Source organism: Euwallacea fornicatus, chromosome 3 (genome assembly GCF_040115645.1).
Source record: "Euwallacea fornicatus isolate EFF26 chromosome 3, ASM4011564v1, whole genome shotgun sequence".
In the NCBI taxonomy this organism is placed as follows: Eukaryota; Metazoa; Arthropoda; class Insecta; order Coleoptera; family Curculionidae; genus Euwallacea; species Euwallacea fornicatus.
The window spans coordinates 3639924-3667398 of record NC_089543.1 but is presented as its reverse complement, the minus strand read 5'-3'; the positions used below and the strand labels follow the sequence as shown (position 1 = coordinate 3667398).

Here is a 27475-nt window from a genome sequence, read left to right as displayed (position 1 = left end):
TTTTAGTTTTGGATATTTTTGGACGGTTTTTTCAAAATATTCTTTGAAAAAAACTTATACTTGAAAGTATTCCCACGTAAAAATGTTGCTTTCAAGACAATCGACGTGCTGATTTCTCCGAGGTGCCCAATCTGGTGAAATTGGTGATGAGGTAAACGTGCCCTGTGTGAATCATTATGATGTTCTTGTTTATTGCCTGTTTAAATGTATAAGAGACTGAACTCTTTCTTTTGATGGCCCCGTAAGGAAAGTCTGGGAAGTGTGTCACATACTATACATACAGCAAATAGGAATTATTTGTTTGAATACTTAGGTAACAAATTGGAACTTTTTTTGAACACTAGGTATAGCATTATTAGATATGTTTCACAGTGTACCAGTAATAGGTAGCTATTATAAGTAATATCTTTCTTGGTCTGTAAAGACGATATTGACGCTTACTCACGTAAAGTTTACTCAAGTTATCTACATGTTTTGTTACATAACATGCAAATAGTATATCTATATGTATTTTGCAAGGAACATACTAGATGTCATAGGTGCAAACGTCATCAAACCACAACAAAGAAGAAGAAATAAGGTTAGATTTTTGGCAATATAGACTATCTTCACTATTGTTAGATTTTAATGTTGGTGACGGTGGTAATTCTTGTTAGTCCTACGACAAAAATAGTCAGTTTGCCATAAAAGGGGTTTAAATTAATATCTGTGCAACATAACGATATTCTCATTTACGGAACAATGGACAAAATTACAGTTATCACTAGGAAATATTTTATTTCCAGGAATTGAATTAGTGACAATTTGACAGGTGCCAGCTCACCCAAATATTTTTATCAATACGTGTTATTATTTAATAATTTACACTAATAGATTAGTTACAACTATCATGGCGTTCGAGGGGGGTACAAACAATGCGGAATTAACCCCCGCGTTAGTGGAGTCTCTGCAGCTGGACTTCAAGAACTTGATTTCTGAGTCGAAGAAGAAATATCCCCAAGTTAAAGAAGTAAACTTCAGTTAAAATACATCAGTATTGTAAAGGTAATTTGAGATATCTTTAGGCTTGCGAGGAAGCAATTGGAAAATTGAAGAACTCGGCAGCACAGCAAAACAATGTTTATGCATTGATTAACCAGACTATTTATCCTATATCGCATGGTTGTGAAACCAAAGATGTTAAAATTATAAAGGTAAGTTCAAGAAATATTTCAAAGCCAGGGTTTTACACAAATTGATTTAGATATGCTTGCAAATAATGCAAAAATTAATGACACATCAACTGATTGATCAAAAAGGGGCTGTATATGTTACTGACGCCCTTTGGTCTTTGATGGAATCAGGAATTGAGGAAGTACGAATTTTACAGTCAGTGCTTTTGCTTCTCACTACAAATACCGTTGTGCATGGTGAAACTTTGGCCAGGGTAAGTTCACACTAAAATTGCAATAAAAAAATAGAAATATTGCATTTTATTTCAACACAACCATAATCTTTTCAGACACTTGTCCTCTGTTTCCGCCTGCATTTTGCTAAAAACTCAACAACCATTAACACTGCTGGTGCTACAGTGCGCCAACTAGTCTATGTAGTTTTTGAAAGAGTTGTTGCTGAAGATGAGCAATTATCTCAATTACCAAATAAACCTGAAAAAGCTTCTGTGAATCTTGAGGAATTAAAGTCACCTAGTGGAAGCCCTCCTAAAGGGTTGCCACCATGTGCAGGTGATGCTTATCTTTTATTTCAAGATTTAGTGCAATTGGTAAATGCTGATCAGCCTTATTGGCTGATAGGAATGACTGAGATGACAAGAACATTTGGGTTAGCTTTGCTGGAATCTGTCCTTACACAATTTTATCAAGTATTTTATAAGGTAATATGTAAAAACTAATTTCTGAGTAATTCTGATATATTTTTTTGCAGTTTCCTGAATTTAGTTTTTTGCTAAAAGAGCGGGTGTGCGCTTTGGTAATAAAGTTGTTTTCCCCTAATATTAAGTATCGAAGTAATGTCCCTAGCAATTTGCAACAGGCAACTTCTTTTGAAAAGCCATATTTCCCTATTAGCATGAGGCTATTAAGAGTAGTTTCTATACTCATACAAAAATACCACAGTCTTTTGGCAAGTCTTTTAGTTCTTTCACAACAGTCAACATTAATTAATGGCATTTTAGGTGACAGAATGTGAAATATTCCTGTCTTTAATAGTAAAATTCCTAGATCCTGATAAGCCAACATGGCAAAGGTCATTAGCTTTAGAAGTTCTGCATCGAATGACGATTCAGCCTGAATTATTGCTATCATTTTGTGAATGTTATGATCTCCGAAAACACACAACAAGCATTTTCCAAGATATTGTGAATTCACTAGGTGCATATGTGCAGTCCTTGTTTGTCAGTCAACAGTTACATATGGGCACAGGGTGTAAGTTTTGTGGAGTTAAAAATATTTCTTTCCTCAGATAAAGAATTTTAGTACCTGTAACTCAAACTCAGCCTCCAGTATTTCTTGGTGGTTTACCTGTAGGGCCGGGTATTTCCCCACAACCAGGATTCTTGTTACGTGGAGTTTGGTTGCCTTTGATTACAACTTTTCCTACAGGGCAGGCAAAAGCTACTTTGTAAGTTAAGTTTAGTGTTTGTTTAAATGCATAATCAAAATTAAATTTCCAGCCTTGAAATGCTTGATAAAGTGGAACCACCAGTGATTCAAGATGGTTACGGTATTTCCGTAGCCTACGCTTGTTTGATGGAAATAGTCCGTTCTCTTCAAATCACTATAAGTCCACAACCCCAGCCAGACTCTACCGAGGAGTCTGTCCAAGCTAAAGAAAACAGCAAAGAATTAAATTGTCAGTTAATTAATTCGAGTTGGTGCGGGCTTCTTGCAGCTCTAAGTCCTTTAGTTGATGCTAGTACTGATGAGTCTATAACGGAGACCATTCTAAAAGCCATGCAAACTTACACGTCCCTTTGTGGGTCTTTAGATCTGCATACTCCTAGAGATGCGTTTATTACAGCAATTTGCAAGTCTTCTCTTCCTCCGCATTACGCTTTGACTGTTTTAAATACCGTTAGGGGAGCTGAAGGTAAAATTTCTATGCACGTGATAAGCAGTTAACTGGTGTAACCAAAGATGTTTTAATACCACTTTATTACATGTCACTACAAAACTTCTAGCCAAGCAATAATTTAGGTACTAATTCTAAATTATACTTGTCGACGGCACATATTCATATTATTAATGTATCTCTTTGAAATTCTTTGTTTTCGTAGCAATGACGTGTAAATGTTATTATGTGGAGTAATCAAATTTGGTTGAAAACACTTTTTACTAGGAATTATTTGATACCGCCTTTACATATTTGAGGTTTTTGTGCTGCAGGTGGGAATTTGAGGCAAGGTCAAAGTGGGGAAGTTCAGAATATGTTAATGCAGTATGGAGAGAACGACTTTAGGCAGCAAGTGGTAGCTGTTGGGACTCCATTGCCGACTTCTTCAGTTCCTGCAGGTACTCCTCAAGGCCCAGTTATGTTGACCTCCAAGAATTTACAGTCAATGAGGGCTTTACTTAGTTTGGCCCATTGTCATGGGAGCATTCTAGGCACTTCTTGGCACTTAGTTTTAACCACCTTGCAGCATTTGGTGTGGATATTAGGTAGCATTTAGACAAAAAAATTGTGAAAAATTAGGGAAGTAAAATAATTTTTGAAGGCTTGAAACCGACCACGGGAGGCAGTCTTAAAGCAGGCCGTACTTCTTCAGACACAAATGCGGTAATCACAACTTCAGTCATGGCAGATTTGCCAGTTTTATCTACAATGCTGAGCAAATTATTCGAGTCTAGTCAATTCTTAGACGATGTTGCCTTACATCACTTAATAAACGCCCTTTGCAAATTGTCCCAAGAAGCCATGGAACTTGCGTATTCTAACAGAGAGCCATCTCTTTTTGCCGTAGCTAAATTACTTGAGACAGGTTAGTGCTTTGACTTGCTGACCTCCTAAGGAAATCTGGATTTTCACAGGTTTGGTCAATATGGGCCGAATAGAGGTCCTGTGGAGACCTTTAACCAATCATCTACTAGAAGTGTGTAGGCATCCACATATCCGTATGCGTGAATGGGGTGTTGAAGCCATAACATACTTAGTTAAGTCGGCTTTGTCATACAAACATGCAGTTCCGCTAAAGGAAAACATGAAGTTGCAAACATTGTTGCTAGGGCCTTTGTACGAGCTTTCGTCAGTGCCACATGGAGATGTTAGACAGAGACAATTAGAATGTGTATTGCAAATTTTACATAGTAATGGAGAAACTTTGTCTCATGGTTGGCCTTTAATTCTGGGAATTATTGGGGCTGTTAGTGATCAACATGGGTACATAACATTCAAATTTGATTTTGTGATATAATTTATTAGAGGTTTTATTTAAAGGGAAAACCTAATACGAGTCGCATTTCAATGCTTACAGTTGGTGATAACAGACTTTTTACCTGTTATGCCGTGGCGCTGCTTACCTCAGTGCGTAGACACTGTAGCAAAATTTGGTTCTCAAACACAGGAACTGAACATATCACTTACTTCAGTAGGATTAATGGTAAGTTTAGCGAGTTAACTATATAATGAAAATCAACACGTTAATTATCAATTCGTCAACATTCATTTATTAATCCAAATACATTAAAAAAGAAATGCAAGTTTCTTTGTAAGAGCAGTTCAAAAAATATGTGGGACGGATTTTAAAATTTAAAGTTTTACTATTTTCGTATTGTCTTGGCACATTGCGTATCAGAAAGATGCATTTTTTTTCAAAACTTTCTCATGTAGTTTCGATATATTTCCATTTTGAAATTTTCGGGGACATAACCTTTCCACATTTTTTCTATAACCTCTATTTGATACACTATCATGTTCAAAATAACTTGATTTATTGATACATTTCAGTGGAATATATCAGACTATTTCTACCAAAACCAAGGCAAACTAAGTCAAACTTTGTTAGATGACACTACAGTACTGCCAGATTTCCCAGGTACTCTTGACATGCCTGGTTTCGACAAACTCTGGATGTGCCTATATGCCAGATTAGGAGAGCTATGTGTGGATAGTCGTCCTGCAGTGCGAAAATCTGCAGGTCAAACTTTATTTTCCACAATCTCCGCTCATGGTGGTCTCTTGAAGCAATCCACTTGGCAGGTGATGATTTGGCAAGTTTTGTTTCCCTTGTTGGACAAAGTGAAGCGGTTATCAAATTCAGCTAGTAGCGAGAAGGTTGATGCAGGAGGGAATATTCTGATACACCATTCGAGGAATACTGCTCAGAAGCAATGGGCTGAGACTCAAGTTTTAACTCTCTCAGGCGTGGCCAGGGTGTTTAACACGAAAAGACAGCTTTTACAAGCTTTAGGAGATTTTTCCCGAGCATGGTCGATATTGCTGGAGTTTATAGAGAATGCGGCTTTGAGTAAGAATAATGAGGTCAGTATCGCTGCTCTGAAGTCATTCCAAGAGGTGCTGTTTTTGAGCAAAGCTCAAGGAGGTGATAATAGTGCTGTTTCGGAAGATAAAGACGTTTGGAACGTAGCTTGGAAGGTTTGGCTGAAAATTGGAACTGAAGCTACATCGTCTGTTAAAATTAAGGACATCACTAACAGTGACGATTACTTTCTTCCTAGTCAGACGTTCTTAACTGCTTTAGTGCAAATATTTCCAAACGTTTTTCAGCATATAAAAAGCACATTCACTTTAGAAGACTTAAGTCAATTGGGAGTAGTTTTGACTAATTCGGTATGCGTCCCAGTCTTCGGAGAAACGTCCCCTTACATCATATCAATGTCTTCGGACTTAAGTTTAACCCCTCTGCACGACGGAGTTCTGCATGCCATGGAATTGTTACAAAACGAAGCCTTGCAAAGGAACAATACGAAAATGATCACAGAAATATTCAAACTATTGTTGGTATTTTCGAAATTTACTTCTTCAGTTCCTAGCTACACTAAAGTCGAAAATAGACACTCCAAAGTGTCGGACTGGGTCACAATGAATTATATTCCATTTGGAGAGAAAGCAACTACCATGGTTGTGAGCTTATATGAGAAAACCGCAGACACGGGTGAAGTGATTAACGGAAACATTTTGAAAGAAATCATCGCCACTTTGCACATTCCTTTAGCTTTAAAATATAACTGTGTTAGTAGTAGTGTATGGAAATTGGCAGCTAATAGTCTGATTGCAGTTCTTAAAGTGGGGTTGAAAGTGGCGAGATCTCATGGGAATCCTTTTTCAAAAATGTGGAGCGAACTGGCTGAGACGCTCAATGACTTCCTTTTTCCAAGCAAGTGAGTATTATTTGTTTTACACAGAATAGCTGTTATGTTGCTAACAATTTTGCTTAATTATTAATCCATTATTCGATACTTTCATTCACCTTTTCATCTTCTTATTTATATTAATTCGGATTATTCTCTAGTTGTGTTCCAAGCCTTGGTGAAAAGGGTCTTGATGAAATGGTATCAGACGAGCAAACTGATTGTCAGATCATCGAACTCCTTCGTAGTGAAGTCCTCCCGTATTCTCATAGCATTCCTAAAGAATTCATAATGCAAGTGGTTATTCTCCTCAACAAAGGCTCTATTCACTCTGCCACTAATGTCAAAAATGACGGAGACATAGAGCTCACTCTACGAGAAGATTTTGCCAAAACTTGTTTCGAAACTTTGCTTCAATTTTCGCTTATCGATGGAGATTACAACAGTTTAGTAGTAAATGCAGACGAGAAAAGCAACGGCATCGCTGGACAGTTGGCTGTGACTTCATTGCTCCACCGATTTGAAGAAGTTTTGAAAAAGTATATTGAAGATGAGAAGTTAAGTGGGAAATGTCCGTTACCCAGGTATTGCACACATCTCCTTTGAAATATGTTTCTATAAATTTTTTTGTTTTGCATCAGATATCGTTTGTCTGAAATATCATTCGTCTTGAAGGCTTTGACTACTTTAATAGTGTCAATGAAGAAATCGTCTGTAGTGAAAGGTAAGGAAAACTTTTGGGTGTTAATTTAAAAATTCTTGAATGAACATTTTAGATGATAATAAAGCTTGGGAACAACTGATATCTCTGTATCCTTATCTGGTTCATTGTACAACCACCACTTCAAGCCAAGTTTCCAGGCCCTTAAGAGAAGCCCTTTTGCAGTTTTGCGATTTGCTACAACCTCCTCATAATAAAAACAACAATCTAATTAAAAGCTCCATTTTATAAAAGTAATTTTCTAGTTGACCTTTCACAGAAGCAGTTGGAGAATTTCATCAAGCATTTTACATCAATATTAGGACTGAAGTTTGTTTAAGTATTTTGATTGAGGCTTAAGGTATTTTTTGTCGTGTAAACCTGTTTCTCAAGCACCCTAATGGACATTTTAGAAGCCAATTGAGGTTTGCTTATTGCTTATTAGTCGACTATTTAGCGCTTAGAACTAATTGTTTTAGAAACCAAGTTAGGTGTTATTTGTATTACTCATTATTATCCAGTCTTTGAGTCAAATTTTTCGACACCTATCAGATGAATGAATCGTTTAAAGCGATATTTTACATGGAAGTGACTTCCGACTGTTTTAAGAAATTATATATAAATGAATATACATGTATTTTATACCTACCAAAGGTCTATTAAGTGTGTATGTTTGTAATCGATTCTATCTATATACGTACTTTTTCATGAAGTATAGTGATCACATTCTGATTAAATTCACTCGTTCTGGTGCTGATAATTTTCTGTGATATTTTGCAAACCTGCCAAGGCGACCAAACTTTATTTAGAAGAGACTAGACTTTATTTTTTCTAGAAGATTTTTGTTCAGAGTTTGCCATAAACTTGAAAATTGGTCCTTGAAGATGTCACATCGCTTGTACTACCCTATATAAACACGCACTCTGATCACTGTATTTCACTGTTTTTGTTCTATATGCACTAATGAAAAGGCTAATCCTAAAACATATTCAAGCAGAGCGCTCTGATAACAGGAGAAGTACAAGATAATTTATATGATGTAGTTAGTACCTATATAAAACATTCTAAAACAATCGGAAGTGTAGTGTAGGTAAGAACGCTTCGGATAACAACAGTGGCAGGTATACTATAATGATTTCAACGCAAGTATTATTAAATTGTAATTATTTTATATTCGTTAAGTCTGGCAGTGCAATTTGAATTTGTAAAAAATGTGATCATTAGTTTAGTAGTATGTATGTACGATTGTTTTTTGTATAAATTGTTGCTTAGGGTAAGTAAGATTATTGTAATGGATTAATAAAGTAATAATGTCAAAGGGTTTTTTGTTTCATTTAAATAAAATTGTCTTAATGTTATATCAATTTGGGAAAATACATGTGACGATTTTACGCTGATTCAGACAGAGCCAAAGTATTATAAACATTTTTCTTTTACATAGAAAGAATGTGCGATATCCCAACCCGGTCGGTGGGATGAATCTAATCGACGCATCTGGATTGCATAGTAACGATATCTGGAAGATCAACAGAAGAAAAAGAGGATGAAGGGTGATTATCCACAATATGTTTGATCCGCTTGTTTTGTCCAGCAGTTAATATAGCCGTGTTTTAGAATATTTCCGACATTAGATCAACGCATTACATGTCTTACTAATCAATTTTATTTATTCATCACATATTAGGTAAAAACATTATAAAGGTAAATATTTTTAGCGCACTTAAAAATTCATTTCAGTCTAAAATGTTTGTTCTATGCAAAAACCAATTTTAAAGTAGTAGTTTTACTAGGTTACTTTTTACACTTTTTCCCATCCTTGTTACTACCAACTAATAATAAATTAGAATACGTACAGCCATATTTAGCCCTATAAATGGCACCTACCAGTAATGCCACATAACGTTACTTTAGATTTCTACTCCTTTTTCTTATTAAAATATCACGATTAGTCCTGCGATTTATCTTCCAACCATGGCCTGAAGATGGGTAAAGTTGAAGGGTAGTGAGTCCCAGTTTTATTTCCATTTTCATCATCCGAAGACCTTAAAGGGTAAGTCGCCATCACAATTGGTAGCTGCAGTTTCACTTCTTTCTGTAGTCCACTTGGTTCTACTATAAACTAATAAGGTGTGATTCAGAGTTGCCCCGCATCCAATTCTAGGTGGTTTTGGAACTTACAAAGACATCATAATTAATTCTAATTAAATGGCACCCTCTGAGATTAGTGGGAGGCAAGGGAAGGATGTAAAGCTGCTCGTTGTCCCATTCATCCCTCTCCCCCGGGCGAATTTTGCCCCTTGTTAGAACCGCCAATTCTCTCTTTTCTGTTTGCACCACTTTACCTCTGGCCATGTAAGTTATAGTTTCAGTTAAAGCAGCTTTCGTACTTTTTATAGTTACTCTACTCCTGTTCATAACACTAGCTGACACACCTTGATTTATGAAATAAATTAAGAAACTATTAATCGATTGTGACTTATTTAAACTCACCTATACTCTCTCCAGGCACATATCCTCCTCTATCCAGTGCAACTTTGACTACGACAGACCCAGAGCCAACGCAACTCACTCCGAACTTATGCTCCACTTCGCACCTGAAGGTTTCCTGTCCCGAAATTTTCTATTTTAGATAAGAAGAGATATGGACATATAAATTAGAAACATGCAAAGGAAGGAGATCTGTGGAGAGAAACATATAAAGCCAGAAAGTGCGTGTACAGTTAATTACACAATTTACAACATATAATAAATACTCCAGAAACCAAGATACATAGACTAGCAGGAGACTAGGATGGACATGAAATACCCCAACATTTTGCCAATACATACTTAGGTAGTCCGTGTAAAACCTTTACCATGCACACAGATGCGTTACAACACAAAGAATTCAGCACACTTACCCCTAAAACTGCAGGTTCCAGATTTAAATCTATGGGATTCATGACTATGAACACCTGTTGGTTCTTATGAGTAAGTCCATTGGGTTCCCTAAGGGCAGTTTTACAGTAGTATTGCACCCACCCGTGCTTTCCTAAAAATGTGGATGGTAGTCCTAAAGGGAGTCCTAGTTTGAAAGGAAAGCTGTGGATCCCAGGTGATAGGACAGAAGGACCTTGACCTGAAGCAGAATTGTAGTAAATATCAATTATTGTGGGTACAAAGGATAATTTTGGATACCAGGTTCTCCGAGCAGTCGCATCCTAAAATCTATATAATTTTCTTTGTCATAGACTCTTTCTTGCCGAGGAGTTCGCACTCTTACTACACCTTCTCCCACTACGTGGAAATGAAGACCTGGAAATATGTTGCAGTTTAGTTATACAAAAATTACCAAGATTCGTAGTGAAATTCATTTAAGAGTAAAATAAACACTTTTGCTACAATTTTACTTGAGTCCATCTGTTACAACTCCCGAGATTGCAACACACGAATCCAAACTTTGGATACGCTATAAGTAGGTCGATAAAGGAGGTCAACAGAATATGGTAAACTAAAGCAACTTGGAAATATATTATTAGTCGTTATTATTATATTTACATCATGGTATTCGTAAAACGCACATTAACAAAGATACAGGGTGTTTTTTACAATTTTAGTTTTTTCGTGTAATCATAGATATTTATATAACAATCACTTTTGCTACAAGAAGTTTGGACACCCTGTATATTTACAGCGGGTAATTTTGTTTTTGTCATGCTCGGAAACAAGTTTGTGCTTTCATCTTGGGGAGTAATTTTAACTTAATAGCTCCAGAGGTGCAGTTGAGAAAATCTGAGATGTCTGGCTGCGCAGAACGCTTTTGATTTCTCTTTTCTGTGTTCTCCGGTTGCGCAGATTTTTCAAAACAGCCATTAATTTTTTTTTCTTTTGTGTTGCGAATCTCTCAAGAATTTGTTTTATTGATTTTTCTTGCAGTTACCAATCGCTATTTATACGTGTGTATAAAAGCCTGCGCTTCTTAAACATATTTTGCTCACAATATATAAGATATTTTAGATGTCAGTGTTGCCTTTAAACTAATTTAAAGTAGAAACTTTTGCTCCTTAATCTTAAACCCCGCATTATTACATCACTCTTAATATTCTTTAAAGGTTACATTAGACGTATTCAATGAAGGTGGCGAAGACGCATAAATTTGGGTTGCAAATTAATTCCTACAATAAATTCTTGATTAATATTTCTTATGGGATTTGCGAAATAGTTAATAACACAAAGATCTTTTGATGCTTTTCCTTTGGATGTGTATCTGTATGTGGTGCGACATTCAACTAGCCTTAAAAGTGGGTCATTGCTTTGTGCCTATCGCCTCTGAACAAAATGGATTTATATGATGGTGTTGAAGAAAGTTTATGCCTAGATAGAGAGTGCAAAGTCTATATAGGAGTGTCTGTTCTATGTTTAAAGCCTTGTTAGTTGCTTTTGGACGTACTTTCTATTTTTTTCTAAGTACCTTTATTTTGCTTAAGTAAACATCAAATAATATTTAATATACACATTAGGTAATAAAGTGTGGAAGCGGCGTTAACGAGGTAAGACACGCAAGTCTTCTTACTATTGCTACATTAAGTGTTGACTGATCTGTAGCATGATATCAACTAGATGGTTATAGCGAATAAATTAGTACCAAAAGCGGTGTCGAAATAATAACAGAGCAACCGAAACTTCTTTAAAAATCATCCAAAAGGGCTTCTTAAAACTTTATCAGGTGGTCTCATATATGCAGCTAGGACTCTTTATAGGGGATTTATGGACCATTTTCTGCAGCTTCAAAACTGCAAAAATATTCAAGGCTGTTTGCTTAAAACTGAAAAGTTAGATGCGTGTTTGAAAGTATGTAGGTAAATGCAAACCATGGTGTGTGTAGCCATCAGATTTTATTTTAATTTATTTTTACATTAATGGGCAACAATAATTTATGCCTCGAAAAAGCCATATAATTTGCATAATATGAGAACAGTCCGGCAGTTTTTTAGGGAACATTAACTTCTCACAGACAATTAACGTTAACCATAACCAATTGCCATATCTGAGGCTTCATCGTTTTCATCTAAAGATTTATCGAATGCAGTCACATCACGCAGTGATCTGTAAGTAGGTCCGTGTAAGGAGATTCGCATTGACTTCTTAACCTTCTTCACCCGGCTTTATCTCATTAGGCTTAAATTGGTTTTGTTTTCTTCCAAATAACTTTCTTTATTTCGTTTTATGGCCATAATGCAAAATTCGCATATTACATTAACGCGCTTTACTTATAAATAAATTCTAATATGTTAAAAGTTTGCTGTTCAAATACGATGTTTAAATAGCAGCGTAGGAATATCAATGACATCCTGAGTTTAAAATCTTTTTGCAGTGCCTCATAAGGAGAAATTATATTTTGCAAACATTCACTTTGTTAATTAAATATAGACAATTAGTCATTAATAGGAAATTTAATTTCTATGTTAAACAGCTGCATAATGTGGAGTGATACCAACAGGCGGTTCGAAAAGTCACTCGGATTGCAACATGCATCGGTTTAAGCATTGAAAAACTTTAAACCGACGAAAAGAGACCTGAAAACATACTTGAACAACTAATAATTATTGCCGAACACCAATAAATTACATTTATTTATCAACATTACCAAATCTAACCAAAACCCATTATAAAATTACTACCTACCTAGTGCAGGTGTGTCATCTTGCAGTTCAATGAGTACCCTCCCTGATAGGAACTGCCCTGGAAAGTATAGGAGAGATGTGTTATCGAACAAAATCAAAAATTTCAACAGTTTCCTCGGCATTTTTCATTTATTTGATTTTGACTGAAGTAGTAAATGGTGCGCGAATAAGTACTATGGGTACGCCATAACCAAACTGGTGCCGCTGCACACAACAGTACGCCCAATGCTTACTTAATTTCATGCGAAGGTGAGGGAATTCCAAGGTTGTACAGGTGTGTATTCGCTTTGGATTTTACTTCTTCTTCATGCATTTAACGTTGTTTAATATTGTGGCCAGTGCTGAATTTTATGAGAGAATATTTTTGATGTAGATAGACTTTCTTCGATAATTCAATTTTGAAAATTTTTGCGCATTTATACCTATACATGTAAATCTAATTGGTTAGACGAGACACACTTAGTACGCAGCTCACATCATTTGGTAATATTCTCTGCCTGCGTGAAGTCAAATGCGCATAAATTCGATTTAAATTATTTTATTTATTTGATTGTTTTCTTTTAGTCCAGGTACAATTTTTCCAATTTCAACTGCGGACATTACTTAACTATATTGTTGCATTTGAGTCGACTAGGTATATTTGGACTATAAAAATAATATTACCTCTTTTGTGTAGGACCATATAAATAGACATAAAAGCTAGTTTAATATATTATTTGAAACAAGAATGTAGAAGCCTGTATGAATTCATATGCTGAGCTTGTCCCCAATTCTTATTTATAATTGAAAATAGAGATTTCGCTTACTGTATCAAAAGGCATTACACACGGTGCCCAAACAACATAAAATCGTTTTTCTCCTTGTCTGTATAGAGTTATATCAAAAAGTTAAAAGTACATAGGAATGAAAGTCAGTTAAAAGTGAACATTGACAATTGCAATAATAATTTCTGTTCTATTGAAAGTCGTATCAATTTTTTCCTTTGATGTTTCTTATTTTTTGCGATCTTGGAAAACGCTCTAATTGCGCAGAATAGTTACTTAAATCTCTCTGAGAAGAATTCAATATGGCCACTTCCTTAACACCATAATGAATTTTAAAATTGAATAAAGTTAAAAAATTAACAGATTCCGTCGTTTGTAGTTCAGACCACGCAAGAGTAATCTCTTCGAATTGGGAAAAAAGCTTAAACACGAGTAGAAATACAAAATATTACATTTTAATTTATTTTGATAACGCTTTTTCCATATATGAGATTCTTAATCTAAGGACTCTATTTTGAATAGGGCATTTCTCTTGGCAACAACCAATTCTAGATTTATTTCTTTAAAGAAATATTGTAATAATAATTAAAAGTTTTTTGCCGATTGAATTTCCTTCCTTTTGTGTCGATCATTAAGAAAACTCGAGCGCAAGGCCCTTTTAGCACTAGAAAGCAAATAATCAAAACATTCCGTTATTAAAGTTCGGAGCTAATTTAATTTCTGTCCCTGTTTTGTCAGCTCACAAAACGAACTAACGGCAACGTTAAAGCAAACCAACAAATGAAGAATTTGAAATATCTTCCAAGTCTGACAAGGGAGAATCAATACAAGGGCATCAATAACAGAAACAGAAACTTAACAGGTTAAATGAAATAAGCGGCACGGCGGCCACAATTACTTACAACCAATGGCGTAACCAAATACCCATCATTTCAGCTCATAGTATTGTCATCTGGTTAAATTACTGACACCTGTTAGCTACCCAAAAGCTAGGATAATATCTCTTTGACAAGTGACATTGACATACATGTTTATAATTGCACTGACGTACGTCAACTTCATTGTTGTCAGTTTTAGTCAATCCTTAGTGGAGAAAGTTTCGCTGGAGGAGGATTGAAATTTTGCGTACGACTATGGTTTAAAAGGGACATTAACCGGTGTTTCGTTCGACATGTCGACACTAAAAACCGGAGGCTTTCTGGAATTATATAACCATCAAAGATTATCCCCTTTTGGCAATTGTTTCGATTTACTTAAAATCGACCTTTAGCTACACATGGAATTACTTTTGTTGTCCGTTCATGGACAATTGACATTAATTGAAAGTCGCCGATCGTATTGGAAAGGCTCCTTTCCCTCTCTTTTGTTTCTTCGAAACGTTTTTTTAATCTCTTTATATGATAATAACATGTTCCAATGGTAAGATGCCTTGGAGATTGAGAATTATATGAGAATCACAAAGGGTGCAAAAATAGACCTGCATTTTATGCGTTGAAATAAGTCACGAATTCCATTATATCCTCATATCTCTAAATTCAACAGTAAATACAACATGTTTGTTTATTTTGCTACATATGCAAGGAAATCGTATACCGTACGTGAAATCCTAAAATTTCAGGAAAACTTTTCTTTTGTATTAGCTTATGTGCCACACATAATATGCGTCTTATTTTTACATTGCTATGTACCATTTGGACGTACCAATGCGTTCATCATGATACGAATATTTGAAAACATCCATGACGAAGTTACTTTAATTGTTCTGAGGACTTAACGAAATCACTTATTAAATGTTTTCGTATTGCAGTCTTGTCTTACGGATATTAAAATGTTCAACGGGATGATTAGGACTATTGAAAACAACTTATCATTACGTTTGCCATGAATAAATGTTTTCGAATTAAACTACTTTATGATAGATAACTCAAATCTGCTAATGGTCAATTGAGGCATTTATTGAAAACTGGAACTATCTTAAGGCAACCGAAGAAATTTTCTGGGTAATATATATTATTCTTTTTAAAAAAAATATTTTTATTTAAAAAAGTGATATTGGTAAATGGTAAGATTTCTAAGTTATAAAGAGAAAACGAAAAATTAGTGTTCTTGCCATAAAGTCGAGCCATTCGTTTTATGAGAAATGGTTTGTTTTCTGTTCTGCTACACTTCATCGAACAGAGCTGACGACGTTTGGTCACTGGAGACAAATCATTTTTCTCGGGACATGGGAAAAAATACGTTCTATAAGCGTGGAAAGAATCTTTAGATTTATGGCATGATTAAATAAAGTCCACGTTTTCCTTTCATGATGATTCCACAACGTCGGAATTGAGTTCACATCGACAAACTTTCTAGTTAGTATACTAAACAATTTAGCTAAAGATTAATCTTATAGCGCATTTGATATTTCCGTCTTTTTTAAAGCAATAAAAGCGCTCTGTTTAACGTGAATTGTATAGAAAGTCAATTTTAGTAGATTCAATATGGTAACTAGTATTTGGCAATTATCGAGTACCTACAAGTTTTCATTAGGACCTTGGTATATAAATTTTCAACCTTGTCACTTATTTTTATTTGACATAACATCTCTCATGGCATATATGACTCACGTCTTGAGTGCACAACTTTCATCTGTCAACTATTCGTGCCAAGATTGAATGTTGCGCGTGCTCATATAATAATTTTTCACCTCATCGTTATTGCGCTCGAATTATTTAATAATTTATACGTGTCCATTAAGAAGTAATGGAAATCAGGTAGGTAATAAATTGAACCCGATATTAGCGTATCTGCTCAAATCAAAATCGACGAACGTATTAACTATTTGCGCTGTGTTTTAACTTTCTGAAGCCGGTTCACCTTTGTTTAATCTTCGGATCATCCATCAAAGCAAAGCGACATGAATTTATCATTTGGCATCATTAATCATTGACTGGCAGCTTATTGTTGTAAACGAGGTTTTTCATTAATACTAACTTTAGGGTTGAGCATACGTATTTTTGTGTAATTTCTCGGATAAATCTGTTTTAACGCTATCAAAACAACAGAATTTAGAAATTAGGATACCTAGCCGAATTAATTTTGCTTTCCGTCTGAAACGAATACGAAAAGTAAAAGACTCAGAACACAGTTTGTCCACTTTACAAATGTCATTACTATTCAATCCACGAATGGTTCGTGAGCAAGGCACCCTGTCATTTCTGTCTTTCTGCATACTACACACCCTTTTTTTGGAAGAAAAATTACTAAAACTGTAGTTCCACTCTTTTCGTTTCTATTTTCCTGGAGCATATAATCTTGTCGATATTTTTTATGCTCTTTCTCTCTGATATTGAGCGGCCTTTCCTTTTTTGCCGAAGAGCTATACCTCTAAAGGGTTGTAAGACATTTTAATTTCTGGAAGTTGTTTTGGCCTAATACTTCTCATATGAATCTTTAAACAGATCTCTTAGCATTTGCATTGACTTTCATTCGGTTTTTTTATTAGTCAAAGAAATTGAATTTATGCATGCAAATGTATCGCAGAAACTGTGCGAATTGCCTTTCCTTATCGAACGGAGTCTCTAATCCGCGCCCTATTTATCAGCTTCAAACAAACAAAACGAATTTTCGATTCTCTATCTCGAATACGCAATTTAATTTGCGGACGCCCCTGCAATGAAAACGTTTAAGTAAAGTGTTAGACCCAAGGGCAGGGCTTCGCAACAGCGGGGTATACAGCCGGGCTACATTGCGGTTTCTTGAGATGCCTAATATACTATAAGTAATGAACGCGAGATAGAACTGAAACAACGATCAAGATCCCAACATCGCTTGATGAATAGTGTTAATATACTCAGCTATAAATATGTTGCGCTAAATATAAATTAACCCACTGACTCACATTGTTTGATGTTTTACTTCGCTTTTGTGTCTTGTTGTGGATTAGTTTGTGCTTCATTGTGTGCTGAATCTTACTAGGCAATACAAATACTGTCCTGTTTCTGTTAGGTAAGGACCGAATTTAACTTAAACGATGCATACTTATTTTTAAAAAATAACTTCCATTAGTGTAGAGCTTGTGTGCCCGAAAGAGTCAAAGAAAAGATAAACCTCAAACAATTAAGCTCTATACGTTTGAGGCAGATTGTTCATCATTATTTTTATTTTTTTAGAAATGACGCCTCACACGCCAGCAGGGGTTGTAGCGGCGAAATTGCACACTATTCTCAGTTAAAGCTAACTGAGAATAACATTCATTCTTTAGTAAGGGCTCGGACGAACACCCTTGTTAGCGATTCGGTGACAATTTTGTTACCGTTTTCACGACCTAGAGAGAAAGAGTAAAAAAATGAAAAGGAACGGCAAACTAAAATATATGAGAGATGAATTGTGTAAAACAGTACGAAATTCCTCTTTTCAATCGCTGACGAATGACTGTTTTTCAGGTGCGTCATGTCACCATTCGGAAATGCTGGTTTAAGGTAACTGGTTGGTGTTTGATCATTGTATCCACTTAGACCTGATTAAATTTATATTGACGAAACGTTTAGACTCTTCAAAGAGATAATTGAGGAACACAAAGACTATATTAAAAATAGAAAATTTTGTAGAACAAATATATTATTCTGCGTTCATATACTAAAGGACATAAACATAATATTTGTACCTCGACATTCACCAACTCGTTCATCAATATTTTGTATCATTTAAAATTTATCAACCAGTCATTTGAAAATGAAAGATAATTAAAATAATAATAGCAAAATTTCACTTAGCGCTGGTCAGTCCGTTGAAAATAGAACTAATTTAATGTAATTTTTTACACTGAATTTGAAATATCCAAAGTTGCCCCTTGTCCGAAACTGTCCTACTCCACTACGTTATAAATTTGTTAGCCTGGACTGAAAAACTGTGTTAAAAACCCATTTGGGTCTTAACATTGTAATAAAGCCTGAATGCTGTAAATTATAAGTTTGTCAGCAAGCTTAAAGCCATTTTGGATCGTAATTTTACGGACGAATTAAAATATACTTTACCTTCATGGCTGCCGCTTTGTGACGCTGCTTTATTACTTTAAAATAACAATAATTTTACAATGCCACAATGAAACTCCAATGAAACCGGTAAAAAACCAAATAGAATTTATAAAAAGTTATTTGAAAGGGCAATATTACTGACTAGATTCTGAAATGCTTGCTTTTGAATTTGCTTTAGTTAATTTTTAATGATTTTTGTGAATATGGAGCGTACCCTCAAAGAACAAATGCCGATTCCTAAATTTCCACTTGGAACGAGCGAAATTAAAATGTAAACAAGATCGGGGAAAAACGATAGCAAGCAAAAAAGGGCAAACCTCAAACAAATAGTCATCATTGAGTTCCTTTATATCATTTATCGCAAAGACGACGAACGATAGCAGAAGCTGGAAATAAGCATCCGCAAATTGAGGTAAACTCTGGATTTATATTGTAATCTGAGTCGAGAAGGCCTCGTGCTGCCGAGCGCGTGCCGCTTGATCCACCAAGGGAAAGCTCTGATTCAGCACTTTTCCGGATGAAACTTTTACGTAAGCAAAAAAATGTTTATTTGTAAATAAATGGTTCGAGGTGAATATTCATTAATCAATCATGCGAACTTCCTTCATGATTAAATCTTGTGATGCAATCATTTAGTTTTGATACGTGAAGTAGGTAAAATGTGATGCATCTCGTAAACGGAGAGGGGGCCCAGCGCGTGCCGTCTGAGGCATAGAGTAATGAAACCGTAACCGAGACTTATAACTTTGTTTTCCGTGTGGCCGATCCTTGTGATCTGGACTGAGAACAGAACGGCGCTGTATGCTTTGATGAAATTGCATTCCTGTGCAGATTTCCGTAAGCGAATGGGGGGCGCCGGGGCACTTTTGCTAAAGCAACAGTTACTTCGTAGGGGGCGGAGCATGAAAGGCGCCGCGATGCTTCCACGACGTGCCGCTGCCCTATTGCCATATTCACTTTTTCCATCTTCGCTCTTCAATTTCACTTGAATAACTTATCACATTACTTTGCTGCCGGAGTTTTAATTTTCCCGACACTTGTCTTCTTATTTACAAGGGAATTTTGAGGCTTATGTAGAAGTGAGTGCTCTGCATTACCCTTCGGGATTATTAATGTTTCGGGTAAAACTTCTTGCTTTATAGGCATTCTATTAAGTCAGTGGAGGTGGTTGCGTTATGTCTCTTATAAAGTCGAATGCTCAAATTATCAAGCTTCAATTTCAACTTCACGTCTTGCAAATTAAGCTCTTTGAGACAGGAATGTCTCGTACCTGCGTTGCAATTTTAACTCAAGCGTAAAAATGATTATGAAACGTGCTTATACAGGGGGTGTCATTTTAAAAGAATCAGTGAGATATCTCGTAATTCATAGCTAATACCAGAGAAAGGTTCTTTAAGTTGCAAAGCTGGAAGGGGAAAACCTGTATGTGAAATGTTTGATGAATAGGAGACGTCAGGTGGAGAGAATAGAATCCGATGCAATATTTAATTCTGAACAAAAGAATACAATGTACGAGAATCTCGGAAGCGATAAGAGTTACGAAGTCGGTCAAATGGGAGAACTTCTAGGCAATTATGCTAGTAACTGAAAAAGTAATGGAAGTTTCTTATCGATGCCGCTTTATTTTTAGATTTTCTCAAGGACTTCATAAGATATTTATCGTGACCAATCTCAGGTCATTATGTTCCTTAAACTCTAAAAACGAAAAAACTTTTTTCCATCGTATGCTTTGATTTACTTTGTCCTCTACCATAAACCAAAAACCAATATCACGGGATTATACCCATTATTTAACTTTCCCAAGTTACAATCAGACTTTAGATTAGATCATTTTTCTTTAAATTTTCATGTTAAATGTCTAGCGTTCACGTGGTGGTGTGACTCTAAGCTATTCAACTGAAATTAATTTAGATCTGATAGAAGTTTATTTCAAATTGCATCGAAATATGCAAGCTGCAGTTGATGTGCAGGAAGCACAAGTGTCAAAATAACATGGATAGAATGACGTGGTATTATTAAAAACAATATTCTCCAGAACACGTACCAGTTCGCATGAGCAACCTACTATAAAATGGCGATGTATTCCTAATGAAATTCTGATCATAAAAATTTGGATATCCTGTACAATATTGCATGAGAAACATACTTGCAATGAACTTAGGGTTGTAATAGCAATAGAAAATATGGGGTGCAAACCTCAATTTTCGATTCTCCTTTTTTGAGCCACCACTATGGCATTGAAAATAGTTGTAAAATGCAATTTTTATATCTAAAAGTTCCTTTTTTAAACTTTTTTTGTGGTGGTTTTAGATTTCGTGCAATGCTCTGACACTAAAAAATTCTTTAAAAGCTCACTCTGTATGGGTCATTAATAATTTATTGCAAGCAAATTCTTGTTTTCGAAATTGCCTCTAACGCTAATAAACCCGACAGTAGACAGTTTTTGGAAGTGACTAGGCAAATAGACATTCTTCATTAACTTTTACGTTAGTATACAGGGTTCTCAAATAATTTTCAGTCCGAGTTGATTGGACATCAATTATGACTCAAGCGCCGTAATGTATTTTATTTTAATCAATAAATTTTTCATCGAAAATGAAAATTTGTCGTGCAAAGGGCAGAAAACAAAACAAAATTTTATTAGGTTTTTCTAATAGTTGTTTCCGTAACGGCTTTTGTCTATCCCCTGTCAGCTAATGGAAACCCACGGAATCGATAAACGGTAACCGACATTTCATAATGTGGAATCTGTCAAATAGCGTTTACTGGATTGAACTTTTGTTGCTACGAAAAACGGTCTCTAACATGAAGCACAATTCGTCAATGTATGACACACACGTTTATCAACCCCCCGAACGTCTAAGTCTACACTGTCGATCTCTTTTCGATATCAAAATAACTGTGTTTGTTTAACCCCGTAGTCCAAGTATTTAATTTACTCAAATCTCATGAATAATTCCATTGTAAAACTTGCGAAAAACAACACTTTCAGTTAACTTTAAAACTTGACCGGCAACATTGCGCGTCTTCAAACGCGGTGGCACGCTTAGACTATATTTCGGCACAGTGCCTGACCAGAACTCGCGGTGAACTCTGTAGCTGAAGTTCGCTCTGTGGACTTCGTAAAACGGCACGCAACTTCTTTGCGAAAGTTTGCTTTTCGGAAGCTTCTTGTGGTAGAGTTCGCGTATTTCCTGCAACTTTCATCGGGCGGATTTTGGGTACGCTTTGGTTCATATCCTCTCATTTCGTGTGCTTTCATGAGAATGTTGTGAGTGGTTTAAGCACCACGTGGTTGAGATACCCGTTTACTTATCGTTTTTAAAAAGTTTTATCAGGTTTTCCCGAAATTTGAGGTTTGAAGTTAATTGTTGTTGAAATGTTTTTGTAAGCACTTGTAATTGATAAGGAAGTTGGGCGTGTGAAAGTGGCGTGTTTACTGAATTTAACTTGGCAAGTGTTTTCCAATGAATCATGAATAGTCACAATACAAGCGAATTATTAATTAAAAAGAGGCATTTGCCACAACCGAATGAAGCATGACTGACCTTTTATTAGTAAATATTTAGAAAGTTATTCCGTACGTGAAGCTGCATAAAATATTAATTCTTGCTTAACTTGTTTTACGATACACGTGTTTGAAGGCACACGAATTCTGTTTATATTCAGAAATTATACGATCATAGTGCCACGATTACATTGTTTTATTTTTTATGCAAATTTTTAATTATAAATAAACCAAGGTTTAAGAAATTTATTTAGTGACTTGCCTTGAGTGCATATTAAAGAGTTTTTGTTCTGTTAAACTTTGAGGGTTAGTGCAGTAAAACCAGTATTTTTATCGGTAGGGTGGCAACAACTCTGGGTAAAGGAGGATACATCGAGAGCTGAAATATAAGTGTATGGCTGGTGAGTACTTTAGTCTCAGTATAATGCTAATCTAAAAAAATTTAGGTTTGACCCTCATTCCGACAATCAATCATATTATTAGTTTTTGTCATAACTGCTAATGGAATATAAACAGTATAAATTATATTAGGAGCTAGGGATCGACACTAATCCTATTAGTGTCAGCAACAGGTATCACTCCGTATACATTCACAAAATATAATGATAACAATTATAATAATATAATATCTGGGATGAGGCGATTGCCCCCCGCCTACAGGGAAGTGAAAAGGTATTTTCTTATAGTTGATAATAATAATGTTTAATAGTTGCTTTGGTTGTGATGTCCCCACGGAATCGAGTGGCCTTATTCGCCAGGGGTAAATGTCGAGCTAGGCTGGACACTATCCTGTGGATATTTGACTTACCCACGTACTTGACCTTTGTACATCAACTTTGGCCCCTCCATTAGTGATATTTACCCCTTTTGATGCAATACGTCTCCAATTAACCTTAAATCGTCAAATTTCGCCTTTCAATTAACTTTCTCATGTCCCGTCTATTGGAGAAAGTTGTAGGGTAGAATATCAAGTTGTAAATTGTCTACTTTACCCCGACACAACAACAATAATGGGGCAAACGCCGAGTGCAGGCGAAGTTATAAGCTGAGGACATTGAGCATCCGACTTTCCTATGGACTCGGCCACTGTCCTTGAACTTTAACCTGAACTAGCAACAATCCGGTCACAATTTTCCACATCCAGGTGTCAATTACTTTTGACACTATAATGATCTGAATCAGTTTGAACTTGCCTGGCCTTGTTATCATAAATAATAGTATTAATAATAATAATAATAATAATAATAATAATAATAATAATAATAATAATAATAATAATATAATAATAATATCACAGGTGGTAGCTAGTTTGTACAAGCTGCTTTCAGGTGTGATGTCCCCACGAAATCGGGTTAGCTCGGTCGACTGGGAGTAAACGACGACGTAGTCCTGATTATAATCTATGAGTATTTGACTTCTTAATGGCCTTAGTGTAATCATTTGAACTCTGACTCGTTCATCGGGGATACAGCCACCAGTGCAAAAACAATAATAACCTGAAGTACCCTTAAACTATTCAGTTTGGACTTGCAATGAATTTGTCTTTATCCGGCATATTGGATAGAAGCTGCAAACTAGAGTATTGACCTAATAAAAGGCATCTATCTGGCAACTAAATAAAAATTATCTCATCAATACCAGAAGCCATGTCTAAATACTGAAGTGTCCTTGTCCGAAATCTTGTCGTTACTTTTTAACACAAGTCTACAGCCACATTGAAGCTTGGCCTATGAATTTCTGGACACCTTGCATACGTAAAAGACCTCAATTCCCGAAATGATTTTCAAACTTCTCCAGCGCTTTGTATACTCAGCTATAAATCATTGTGATCCCGTCTCTCACTGCCGGTCTCAGGGTGTTCGTACAGTGCCGCCTCGTAGGGGGTTTGCGCCCTTAGTAACAATACGTTTTTTTTATATGGGGTTTCGCTCCCACCTTTTGAATCAGTAATGAGACAAATGCTGCACACATTTTTCGTTAAGCGATGCTTCGTATACAGTTGTATAATGTTTAATCGAGTCTTATTCCATAGTAGAAAACTTAATAAAACTGTTAACATTCGGCTTAGAAGTTGTTATACAAATTAGGTAAATGGAATAAATTAATTTGCTAAATGCTAAAGTTTTACTTGGAGGGAGAACCGGTTGGAGATTTTTGAGCTATATAGGTTGGAATATTATGCCGTGCGAGGTCTTTTGATGTGCTTCGAAATGGCTTTCAAGCTCCCACAGTTAGAGTTTACACTATGCATTAGTAAAGGATTTCCCATCTTGATTCTATTACAAAGTTAGTGATCAATCAGTTTGAATCTAAGTTAATCCGGTGGGGTAGCTAAACCGCGTCTATGCAAATGAATAATTTTATTTAACGTATGATACATTTGTTTCATAACGCTAACAAACGTTTCGGCGATACGTGAGGATTGACCCTATATATCAGCTTTACAAATCGTTAGTCACATGCCTCTCTTTGATATTTCACCCTTTTAATACTACAAGTGACGCGAAATTGTGAATTATGTATATGGCTTATATGTTTTGCTTTTATCTTCGGTGTTGGAGGGCGAAACACCTAAAATTTCAAATAATTTAATTCATTCACTAGAGAGCCTGCGTTTAGAATGTGGATTGCTTCTTGAACGTTGAAGGTACGTAAATGTGCTCTGCTTTAATGAAGAAATCCTAACATACATAGAGCAGTATTTTGGGATTAATAATGTATGTCGAGACCATTGTTGCTGACAGTGTAACATAAATTGTATTTAATTGCTTGAATAATTTCCCGCATATAGGCCAAATATTTACATCCATTTGGTAGCAGAAATGTTTCCTACATTCCAAATGTATTTCTTAATTACACTTTTTGGTTAATAAAAATGTAAAACATGGAAATATCTAAATGAAGCATCGAGGCAATAACATAGTTATGAAATTGAAATCGATATTTAATTATCTCAAAACCGATGCGACCAAGAAATTCAAACATTCTCCTAAGAAAACTAAGTTTAAGAGTGGCAAAATTTAAACAGTCAAAGAGAAAAAGTTAAATTGACTTTAAAAATCTTTTTAGAGCACCCTAAAAATCCGGATATTCTTAAAGTTTTACCGTAAATATATGTTTAAGTTGTTTTTGATTTAAGAAACGACGCCTGAAAAACTTTTATGTAACAAGGACACTTTTGTCACACGTGAAGATGAATTTGAAAGATGATGGGTTTAGTCTAGATTCGTGAGCGAGTGATACAAGTGCAATTGGCACTACGAATTTCATACGAGGCAATAAATACAAATTTGGTAATACATAATTCTTGCATTCTCGGCCCTAGAACTGCAAACATGATTTAAACCATCTTGAAATATATTTAAATATCTATGTGCCTCTTCCCTCTTGAGATCTTACGGACGTGGAATATATAGCTCACTATACCGCTACACTATGCAAAGCCCATTCTCTAAAATGACAATATTACTCACTCAGCTAAGGTAAATATTTAAGCCATTCAAGACGCTTTCAATACGTATTACATTTTTCTTACCAACGTCGAATGTAAAATATAATATAAAGTGGACAGGATATTGTAACTTCCAGCAGTTCAGTCACTGAATAGAGTTTCAGAAGCAGATTAGCTCAAATTTACAGACAGATTTATCCAAGTGTTAGAAACTCCTATAAGTTATGACGAATATTTTAAAAGATATCACCTTCAAATGCTTCTGTTAAAGTCAGAGTACAGATACTGAAGATGCTGATTTGCTGAAGAATTCAATATCTTTTACTCTCTCGAAATGTAAGGCTATCTCCGGTGCTAAGCTGCAATAAAAATCGCAAAATCATAATAAAAATTTTTTAATCGCAAAATTGTATTACATAGAAAAATTCAAAGCTTGATGAAAGTGCACCAAAAAGATGTTTTGATGAGAATACTAAGTTTAAAATTTTCCCCTTTTTTAATAAATAATAAATTTTGCTGCGTGTCTTACATGTAAATACCTTATGCGGATATGAAATAATTTAATCCAAAGTAACCTAATCGATTTACACATTATTATATATTACTTCCCACTGTTTATTTTACAAAATAGACAAAAAAAGAGTTCACCGCCTATTGACTTTAAATTAATTGTTTTTACCTTCTAGAAGATTAATCCCATTATATAGTTAAGTATTAGTTTAACTTCAGAAATCCAATAAGCTCTTGGCTAATATTTGCAAGAATATGATTCAAAGCTGTGACGAGCAAATAATGTGAAAGCGTTTCGTATAGGTCCTTGCTAATTTCATTTAGCAGCTTTAATAGAACCTTTAAAACATAAACAAATTTGCTGGTAGTAATGATTAAAGATCCCGTATCATTTGCCGTACGTTCGTTAAACTGTTTCATCGCCACTTGATGAGTTGACCGGTTCTTTATGAGTATATTTTCATAGTGAATGATAAGTCGGTTGCATTGTCTTTATATCGAATTGATTAAAAATCTAAAAACAAGACATTTAGTTTCTTTCACACAACAGGTCAATCATTTTAAGATTAATGTTTTTCAAATGGTCGCCGATATAGTACGTGTCCACTGACCCAGTGTCAGCTGGTTAAACAGTCGACAGGATTAATAAATCGTTAGGTTGCAAAACCGAGAAAATATTTGACAAGAACGAGATTATCTCTATTTATCTTATTTTCGGTTATTCTTTTATTTAATTTGCTTCGAGACTTTCAAGAATACGAACTAAACTAATAAAGTGGATAAAAGCAGTCAATAATAAATTACATACATTTTCGCGAGATTTCCTTGATAGCGATTCTTGAGAAAATCGTGAAGGAATTTTGGTCATCGAGCATTTACTTGATGCATCGCCTGTTTCCTCGAGCTCAGCTCAATTTTAAAGAACAGACATTAAAAGTTAATTCGGCCGTAATATGCCCAAATAGTTTTAAGATTCCTATGTTAAATTCAATTACGCCATTTAATAAACTGTGAACTCCAACTTTAATTGTTTCGCAAACTTTAGGAAACGAATTATTAGGGACATGCTTAAGTATTTTGTTTTTTCGCCGTTCGATGTACTTACTCACTGGATGTTATTAAGATAAATCTTTAATTCTTGCCATTAAAACATTAGAAAAAGTTTTGATTAGTGAAGCCGATGATGAGAAAAACGTTAAAGATATATCGGGATGAGTCATTATATTTCATAAGATGCGACAAAGCAGAGTACACGTAAACATATAAAGACCCACAACGATAAAGGTTGACAAGTTCGACGATTGATCTCCTTTAAAAAATTATCTTCAGAACGTGCAAACAGCTTTGTTCTCCCTGTAGAGTACCAAGTAAACAATTTATAAATGCCAAGATAAACGCCTTTCATAAATTCAGAAGCGGGCTGACTGGCAAGAATGCCGCTGTTAGGAAAATATTTGTACTTCTAATAGGTATCTAACTTGTTTTTGTTTTCAATGGTTTGAAGCTGTTAACGTTGTTACTTTTGCTTCAGTCATTTGTTCGTCTGTTTTGCATGT

At 35.3% G+C, this 27475-nt stretch overlaps 3 protein-coding genes across 6 annotated transcripts in view; 2 read left to right on the top strand and 1 right to left on the bottom strand.

Moving 5' to 3' along the window:
- The first annotated feature begins 17 nt into the window (after positions 1-17).
- mon2 (Mon2 homolog, regulator of endosome-to-Golgi trafficking) lies at positions 18-8325 on the top strand. Its single transcript, XM_066302699.1, has 17 exons — positions 18-811; positions 874-1009; positions 1065-1193; positions 1244-1426; positions 1502-1873; positions 1924-2121; positions 2174-2423; positions 2475-2619; positions 2672-3087; positions 3384-3656; positions 3713-3976; positions 4026-4374; positions 4432-4594; positions 4942-6335; positions 6467-6889; positions 6947-7029; positions 7082-8325. Exons 2-17 carry the CDS (start codon positions 890-892, stop codon positions 7255-7257), a joined length of 4938 nt encoding a protein of 1645 aa, XP_066158796.1. The 5' UTR covers positions 18-811; positions 874-889; the 3' UTR covers positions 7258-8325.
- Positions 8326-8650: 325 nt separating this feature from the next.
- On the bottom strand, positions 8651-12884 carry Vdup1 (arrestin family protein Vdup1). Of its 3 annotated transcripts, XR_010734191.1 has the most exons (7): positions 12670-12884; positions 10183-10299; positions 9906-10123; positions 9496-9625; positions 9184-9437; positions 8890-9124; positions 8651-8834 (listed from the first exon to the last, which is right to left on the bottom strand). XR_010734191.1 is itself a non-coding variant. In XM_066302711.1 (6 exons), the coding sequence occupies exons 1-6, from the start codon at positions 12788-12790 to the stop codon at positions 8951-8953; spliced, it is 1014 nt and encodes a 337-aa protein (XP_066158808.1). In that variant the 5' UTR covers positions 12791-12884; the 3' UTR covers positions 8651-8950. The 3 variants fall into 3 exon arrangements, 2 of the variants coding, with proteins under 2 accessions (XP_066158808.1, XP_066158810.1); XM_066302711.1 differs by having other exon boundaries at positions 8651-9124; XM_066302713.1 differs by having other exon boundaries at positions 8651-9124; positions 9496-9610.
- A 4223-nt stretch (positions 12885-17107) lies between these two features.
- The window catches only part of LOC136350451 (lachesin-like), an 89748-nt gene continuing 79380 nt past the window's right edge, over positions 17108-27475 (top strand). The window contains exons 1-4 of one of the 2 annotated variants that reach the window (XM_066302147.1): positions 17108-17422; positions 17587-17805; positions 17860-17895; positions 22299-22359. The gene's annotated coding sequence lies outside the window, so the exon portion shown is untranslated. The other variant, XM_066302148.1, reaches the window with a different exon arrangement.